The 8,722-nt window shown below is 39.1% G+C and overlaps 1 protein-coding gene across 1 annotated transcript; it reads right to left on the bottom strand.

The window, feature by feature from the left end:
• Positions 1-205: 205 nt before the first annotated feature.
• Positions 206-8,181, bottom strand: LOC149843834 (nucleobase-ascorbate transporter 2-like). The gene is made up of 14 exons (XM_090001957.1): positions 7,960-8,181; positions 7,445-7,542; positions 6,055-6,231; positions 5,849-5,949; positions 5,159-5,234; positions 4,288-4,347; positions 3,825-4,009; positions 3,536-3,632; positions 2,663-2,749; positions 1,757-1,815; positions 1,550-1,641; positions 1,378-1,455; positions 1,083-1,243; positions 206-561 (listed from the first exon to the last, which is right to left on the bottom strand). The coding sequence occupies exons 1-14, from the start codon at positions 8,048-8,050 to the stop codon at positions 349-351; spliced, it is 1,575 nt and encodes a 524-aa protein (XP_089858083.1). The 5' UTR covers positions 8,051-8,181; the 3' UTR covers positions 206-348.
• Between the last annotated feature and the right edge of the window lie 541 nt (positions 8,182-8,722).

The following is an 8,722-nucleotide window of genomic DNA, read 5'->3' as shown; positions in this document are numbered from 1 at the left end:
CATGCCTACCATGCAGCAACGCTGCATATAATGTGAAATCTTTTTCAAATGTAGTGGAAAACAATCTGAAATTGGTATCAGTGGAAAGGAACAACTACCATTCTTGACTAGCATTGTTTGTGGAGATAAAAGCTAGAACGATGACAGTGACTCTGAATACACATACAAAACTGATAGTGACAATTTGTACTAGAAACTAGTATCACACAAAGAATTAGAAAACAACTTGAAACAAGCTCAGATATACATAAATAGTACAAGAACTCTTCCCCACGTTACAAGATACATAAACAGTGCCTCTTTTTAACTATTTTGTTCTCATTTCCTTCCCAGATGAAAAGAGAAGATCTATGAAGGAGGGAAAAAACGATTGAGATTGAATGGCAATGTGTAGAATTCCTCATTTCTGCTGTCCCCCTTGAACGTCCTGAACTTGACCCACCATGGCATTCCTCTATCTCTAGCTGTATCTTTGTACTCCAGTGTGTTATCAAGAAATACGGCGATGATCAACGCAACCATTGGCGGCGAAGAAAATGTAGTGTTGATGAAGTCATTGAACTGCAGTAACAGATCTGATGGTCATTATATATCGATCTAATGTATTAGATCGTGGGGCCACACCTAGAGATCCAAGGCAGGAAGACCTGGTTGTGCTGGCTCAACCTGTCATCGTGCCAGCAGCATAAAACTCCGAGGCTAGGACCCCCGCCCCAAGACATATCCTCACTTTTTGAAACATATCTAAAGGGAAATACACACGGCCCGGTCGATGTCGGGTGATATGCCAAAATACAAAATTTTTGTGTTTTTGAAATTGCCATCGTCTGTAGCCTTCATCACCACCACTCATTGTTCAAACAATGGAAATAACATAAAGTTGGTGGTCATAATTACACAAAGATGAAGGCATATCACCTGGTCCGACCTTGAAAGACTTTGGTATCTTTGGCCCATTCTCAAATCCCCGGGGTTGGATTTGAGACCGAGGCATTCAAACACTAATGTGGCCAGATCAACTCGGTTCAAGTCATCTAAGCATCCCCATATCTTTATTTTATGTAGTATTTTTGTAGACTTACCCATCCAGCCTTGGTGTGAGCAGGACCATGCTGTGCTGTAGTTGTGTATTCGAAAAAATACTGAGCAACAGAGAGGCCAAGGAAGAGGGAAACACCAGTAATGAAAAGGTTTCTCATTGAATTCATGTTTGTGAATTGCAGGAACGAGAGACCCACTGATGCTGAAAGACCAACAAAAAAACAGATGACATAATCATGAGGATGACTGTTGAGAACCAATATTCATGAAAACTTTGCAACTATGATATGTCCACTAAGTTCAATAAAACATGGTTAAGAGATATTGGCAGCGTACCAACAAATCCAAATAAAACACAGTAGGCAGCAGCAAAGATGGTGAACGGTATGGAGGCAAAAAGAGCACCAAACTTTCCTGATTAAAAGGAAGTCAAGTTAGAACTTTGATCATCAAAAACGCCAAGAGCAATAGTTTTCCACAACTGTGCATACTTTTTGAGGTTTCTCACCTAATATTGAGAAAAATATCATAAAGCCAGCTGAAATTTGGATCACTCTACGGCTGCCGACACGAGTTATACCCAGTAGTCCAACATTTTCTCTGTGGAAATACAAAATTATGAGGCAATGAAGAAAGAAAATTCAAAAGATGGTATCTGAAAAGTAGTACCAAACGATTAAAAAAAGGTGAAAAAGCAGAAGAAAAAAAATCTTACACAGAGACAGTAGAACCAGTCCCTGCTCCAAACAGCCCATCGAGTAAAATTCCAATTCCCTGCTTTTGTACAAGTTCTATCAAGTTAAATGGCACGTGCCTTGTGCATAGGTCATAGAATATTGCAGCAAAATTTGAGCTCACTCCCTCTAGCTCAGTTCTAAAAAAGCCAGTTTTCCTAACTACAGAAGCCACTATAATGAATGGTTAATATGATCTATGTCACAGGAAGTCAGGGACATGTCATCTTTGGCCTTGTGTTTGAAGACACCCTCTGCCCTGTAGCCCTGTCTCGTCCTGTTTAGACTGGGGATGGAGGACATGAAACGAGGATAAAGGTTATTGAGGCGGGGATGGACTTACTTGTTCTCCCGCCTTGTCCCGTCCCGTCCCCCGGTCCCCGTTGGTAAAATAATTAAAATACCTTTCGACCATTTAGACCGAGGATTGAGGACATGAAACTAGGAGGGAGGTTAAAATAAAATACCCAATGAAAGGAGATGATGGAGGGCAGAATTTTGAAACATGACGAGAGTGGAGACCTTGTCCCCACATCCTCACCGATCCACTGTCATTCCTACGTGGGACATGCCCACGACATGTATAAATAATATTTTATTACTTCTTAATAATTAGTCCATGCGGTGGGAGATGGAAGGGGAGCTTGAAGTTTTAAATACCATTTTCATAATGACTTTATTTCTATATATTAAAAATACTAAAAAATGTAATCGATTAAATAGCAAAAAAAAATCCATTTCTTCTGTCTTATTTTTTCAAAAAAAAAATTGTAAATTCGCAATCTTGAACTCACACGAATCACACACAGTTCATGCCCGTGTCTTTGTGACATAAATATGAATAACAAATTGGTGGTGTGGACGAAAGATGTAAAATGTCGTATCACCTGCCAGCCTATGCCGCGACTTAGGACGTGTGCAGGAGGTGGCGTCGCACTTGCAAGCCTAGATGCTGCTTTGTATGCTGCACTTGACTGCATAAATAAGCAATAGTTACTATAAAATTTTGACATGTAATGTTTTATTATTATTATTATTATTATTATTATTATTATTATTGGCCGCACAGAACGATTCAGCTGAGATCTGTATCAGCCCATACGATACAGTTGAATCGGCAGCCCAACGATTCAGGGCCGATACCGATACTGACAACATTGGGATTAACCACAGGTATGATTTTCGCTAACCAAATTGAAATATAATAAGGTATGCGTTTGAATTACAATTTTTTCTGGGTATGAATTCGAATTATAAAAATGTATTAGGTATGATTTTGTAAATAACCCATTTTTCTCAACAATCTGTCATTAACAGTATTGACAATCCATGAAACTTCAATTTTTGTTTTTTCAAGCATGGGATCGCTCACGCCACAGAAAATCCAGAATTTTCAGGATTTTGAAATTTCCTAAAAATTATAGGAAATTTGAAGCTGTATAAGAAACTAGACTCCTATGGCGTTGAATCTTTAGATCCATTTAGGGCATTTGTTGTGAATTGTGTAACTCATCCGCTAGAGATTGGTGCCATAGTGTCCACATTAATATGAATTTGGATCCAATTTGAACCAAATCCAAAACCCGATTGGATATGGAATGCATCACAATTATATGCAACTTGTGTCCGAAAACCAGCTGATGGTTAGCAGGACCAGCTACGGTCCGACCCAAATCCAATGGGTTGAAGCAGTAGAATCTGTACCGCTCGATCGAGTCGTGGACGGTCAGGATTAGAAAGGCCAAGGGGGTCTGTTTTACCTCCACGAGTGACACCAATACGGCAGCCATCATCCCAAAACAGTGGCTGGCTTCAAAGGTTGGTGGGCCCCACTGAAGCGGGTAGGGGATCCTTATCCTGGAAAACGACAAAAAGAATAGTTTAGAAATAACAAGCTTTAGCCAGGGGACAAAAAAGACCCCCAACCTAATACGGTAAATTACACAAATACCCTTTCACCCAAAGAAACACTTGCCCATGTCATTAAACAAAATGACAAGAACACCTTAGTCAATGACAGAAATAGCCACACCATTCTTGGAGATTTACCAAGGAGCGGAGGAAATAAGATTGGCTCGGTCCGCCCGGCAGTTCACTTGGGTTCTCTCCGGCCGGTGCTTGTAGGCGCCACCTGCTGTCAAGATGTATGCGTAAGCCCAGATGATCGCCACCGATATCAGAAGCGCAAAGCGCTCGAAGATCGGGAACCTTCTTGCATGAAAATGCTTCATGTACTGCAGAATCAAGAACAAAATTGAAAATTTTATACTCTCTTATGAGTGGTTTAGAAAGTCTAGTTCTTGTGTATAGTGGTCATTTGGCAAAGGGATCTAGAATTAAGAGCCTAGGTGAAGAGTGAAGAGTGATGATTGATGAACATATTACATATCTATTGATACTTCTAAGGGATAATTTGGTCATTTCGTGGAAACGAAGGGCACCATTGTAGTTTACCTTGCGATTTTGCTTTGTTGCCCAAAATTTACGTAAGAATTCAACAGAGGATAATTACCTGAGAAAAGGCTATGAAAGCAATCAGCATGGGAACGCCGATTTCCACGCACTTTCCAACCTGAAAAAAATATCAAAAAGAGAAAACAGCTGAACAAATTCAAAATGACCAAACTGCCTCACCTGCACAAGAAGCTTACCTAATACACCCTTGTAGTTAATTTGAAGGGTTATCATTTGTCATTTTATAGGACTTGGAAATATTCGCTACATTCTACTATACCATATAGTATAAAAAGTGCGTTTCTTAATATTTTCATGATTTTTTTATCAAGTCTGATGCATGGTTTATTTAACCAAAATTGTGCTTGAATAATCATATTGTATTGTATAAGAGGGACTTCTAAGATTTTTAAAATTGAGAATTCAAAATGATTCAAAATTTTATAATTAAAAAAAAAACATACTTTTATGTAAAAAAGCACTTAGATTTTACGTGACATAATAAATGAACTATTTTGAACAAGTGGGTTCAGATTGATTAGATAAAGCTTGCAACATATTTTCAATTAAGTATAGCCATAATCAAGTGCACCAGCTTTGAAATGACAAATATTTGCCATTATTGAACTTGCCTTATATTGAGCTGGAAATCATAGGTGCAAGCAGTATCAACTCAATTTGAACAATTAAATGTGTAAGAGGGTCGAACAGTAAATCATGTTTTTTTTTTTAATGTAAAAATACAATTGTACATGATCTCAAACTAAGTTCCTACTAAGAAAACAATGCAGAACGCAAGTGTAAGGTCTGATTTATTTAAAAAAAAAAAAGAAATCAATAGTATGGTACCTCCAATAGTAGCCAATATTTACCATGTTATGCATGAAATATATTATTAGCATTCAATTTTGAATTTAGCATGAACATACCACTGGGAAGCCTCTAGTAAACAGACCAAAGCCCACAAGGGAGACCACAGGAACCATGCTGAGAGGGCTAAAGAACCTGTTTTATAAAAAAATGATAGAAACAACATCACATTATTAGTTTTTTTATGACGAATAACCCTCTCCAAGAATCAGGTCACTTAATAGACCCCCCTCCCCCTGCAAGGTAAACCACAGGTGGGGTCACAGAGACCCAAGCCCTTAGGGATCCCACCATTTAAAGGCACCCGCACACTCGGTGGGAGTCGAACCTGGGATAAAGGGGTCAACACCTTCTCCCCAAGCCCGCTGCCACCGGGCAGGCCCATTATGCCATAAAAAAAGGCAACTTATCCAATTATATGGGTATGTGAAGTAGCCACTTATCCAATACTGGGAAAAGATCCACTCAGTTTTCACAGTTTGCTGGATAAGTGGAAAATGAGAAATTTTCATGGTACCAAGTATCTAAGAACTAAGAAGGCTAACCACATCTCTAAGGATAAGATTGCCATATTTTGGAGATCCAAATCCTAATCTTTTCATGAAGATTTGCGTGTCCCATCAGACTACCAGAGGCCACCCAATCAAAATTATCAAACTACACTTGATAATATGCTTCTCATGATCCCATGAATGAGGGGCCATCCAATGCAAAATTTACCAAACTACACTTGGTGATGCTTCTTTCACCTGGTAAAGAGTCCCCATAATTGGCTGTAGCCGAAAATTATCTGCAAGCTTGATGAGATAATAAGAGCTCCTTGGGTGGCTCTCATGGTTTGAATAAATCTCTGCAAAAAGAGAACCAATCAATCATTTATTTGGAACAGTGAGCCCTTAACATTTTTGCATTCGTGAAAGGTGGCCTTGATGTCAGAAAGAAAGAGACCCCTAACCTCATGGCTGTCATAGATTTGCATCAAGGAAGAGTCATGAATGATGGAGATGATTGGAACTATAAAAGCATGGGAGCCCCCAACCACAGTGGGCAATCGGGTGCCAAACAGGGTCTGGAGCAGTGTGTTCACACCAGTCACAAACAGCAATGTCTGTACCACTCTCACCTTGTCATCCTGTTTTCCATGTAATATATAGATGAAGATCAGAACCATGGCAAATTGTTTGAAGCATGATGTAATTGCTTAGGGTCTTCTTAGAAGTGAAACAGGGAGTAGCTGTTAGTAAGATACATGTACATACCAACATAAAGTTCCATTATAGAGAACAACAAATTCATGGAATCAATCCATATTATACAGACTCTAGCACTTGAAAAAAGGAGAGTATTTTGCTGAGAATTCCCTAGGTTATCTGTGCTTTTCATCAACTAGGCAAATCTAGGTCAGCGTATATATTTTTTCTCTGTCATAAAATTCTCTGCATTCTTAAAATGCTCTAGGATGTCGCATTCACAAAAGCACCTCCAACAATTAAAAAAATAAAGAAACGATAAAACATAATATCTTACCATCCAGTAGATATTTTTTGTAAATGTTATTTTTTTGGCAAATTGTGACCTTGTCTGGTCTCTGCTCAGTGAAGAAAGAGAGGGAGACTAAAAGCAGGAAAACAAAAGTACTTCATTTTTCTTGTCTGCATGATTAAATTGGAAACAAAAAGCAGATTGGTAATGCATTTAGCACTTTATAAGAGTAATTTCCACCATCAATTGGCTGAAAACCTGGGATCAAGATAAAAAAGAGAAGAGGGGGAGAAATGGCTGAAACTGCCTTTGCATCTTCTACTAATGGCACATTGCCTTTAGGTTCAGAAAATGTGAAAAAAATCTGTATGACATTCACATGCATGAATGGCATGTGAAATTTGGAAGAGGTAGTCTAAACCACGAATTGAAATGAAACTGTTGATACAGTAATAGAAAACTGGTATATCTTTCATTTTATAAATGGGAGGTGGACCTTAAGTGTGGCGACTCCCAGGGAGCAAGGGAAGGGGGTAAGCCCACGGAGTTTTACACTACCACGACAGTGACTGAAGGCAGAACCAGTGCGGCTAGGTCTGTTTCTCCGTGTAAATATAAAAAAAAAATGGGTGGTAGACCATTTTACAGTGCCAAAATTTTTAGTATCTTTTAAACTTCTGCTGAATTTCACGATGCCGAAGATAGCCAACTGTAACGATAGATGCTTCTTTCATATTTCCAGGCGTGAGAAAAGAGCAAGCTGAGTTTTGCGCTATAAATCAAACAGCTAAAATAATCATATATGGGGATTGCTAAACTACTGAAAAAGTTACAGAATACAAGAGCTAAGACAGATGAATTACATCAGTTCCACCCATCAAAGGAACCAAAAGAGATGGGATCATCACGGTTGCCCCCAACGCCAAAATATAATGTTGGAAGCCCAAGGCAATCGCCTCCCCTGTCACAAAAACCATCACCCATGTTAGTTATTTCTGATTAGTCTTCTTGAAAGAGGTGATGGTGGTGACAGTAGTGAAAAAACAATAGAATTGGAATACCCAACGTGAATTGGACTATACAGAATGGTAAAAAATGTACAGCTAAAAGCTATGATGATGTTGAAAGACAATGATGGTGGTGGTGGTATTAAGTGTGAAGACTGAAACAACCCAATTTACTGCTTGTACAGACAGTAACCCACGAACCAAAAATGTGAGTCACAACATCACAATTATGAATTTATGATTGCTGATTATTAATAGAGAAAGAGAGAGAGGAAAAGCTTTTGAAGTTTAGAACATTATTAATTATGATGATGATGGTGCTGGTGCTGCTAAATAAAAAAATTGATAGAAAGAAGAAAAAAGCGGCTTACCCCAACTTGGGTTTGAATCAATGCAATATTCAAGGCCTTGTAATTGCTCCATGGGAGCATGAATTATCTCCTCTAATTTTGGAGCATCCATTGAAAGAGTGGCCTGCAACTCAACACCGGTGTGCAGAAACAGCTAAGCAGGAAGATTGGTACTGGCAGTAGGAATATACAGAATTTGCATCAACTAGAAGCAAACCTCCAACACCACAATCATATAGAAACAAAAGCAGAGCAAAGCAAGCAGGAAGAAAAAGGCAACAAGGAATTATTGAAGGTAAAAGATGGAAGGAGAATAAGGGGAAGGGTGCAAAAGTGAGGTCAAAGGAGATGTGGATTCACGAGGAATGACGAAGAAAAGATAGAAATGCATTCGAGGAACACACACGTTTTTCACCTTTTCCTATTTTCAATGGAGTTAGGAATAGACACAAGTGCCCTAAAATTGACCATTGTGGCTCCAGACACTAATAAAAATGTGATGCAATTAAATCGTGAAAGAAATAGTGTGTTCTATGCTTGAATGTTTGCCAAAACTGGTTTGCAAATTCCTCACCATAAGATGTCTCAATAATCACCACCGCCGGGGTCACCCACGTGGCCAGTGGAGATGGTTGTGAAGGTGTTGAGATGAAGACACTTGATCAAACCCCACTGGCGCAGGAGTGTTTCAATAGCTTTCAGAGGTGGGCCACTTAAGGCAAAGGTGGTTTTGGGCTCTCACCCAGGGTTTTCCTCGCTTTGGCTAGGGTTCCTCATCATAAAA

The sequence above is a fragment of the Nuphar pumila genome, chromosome 3, assembly GCF_984573655.1.
Source record: "Nuphar pumila chromosome 3, dmNupPumi1.hap1.1, whole genome shotgun sequence".
In the NCBI taxonomy this organism is placed as follows: domain Eukaryota; kingdom Viridiplantae; phylum Streptophyta; class Magnoliopsida; order Nymphaeales; family Nymphaeaceae; genus Nuphar; species Nuphar pumila.
The sequence above is the reverse complement of the archived record's forward strand: the minus strand, read 5'-3'. Positions and strand labels throughout refer to the sequence as shown.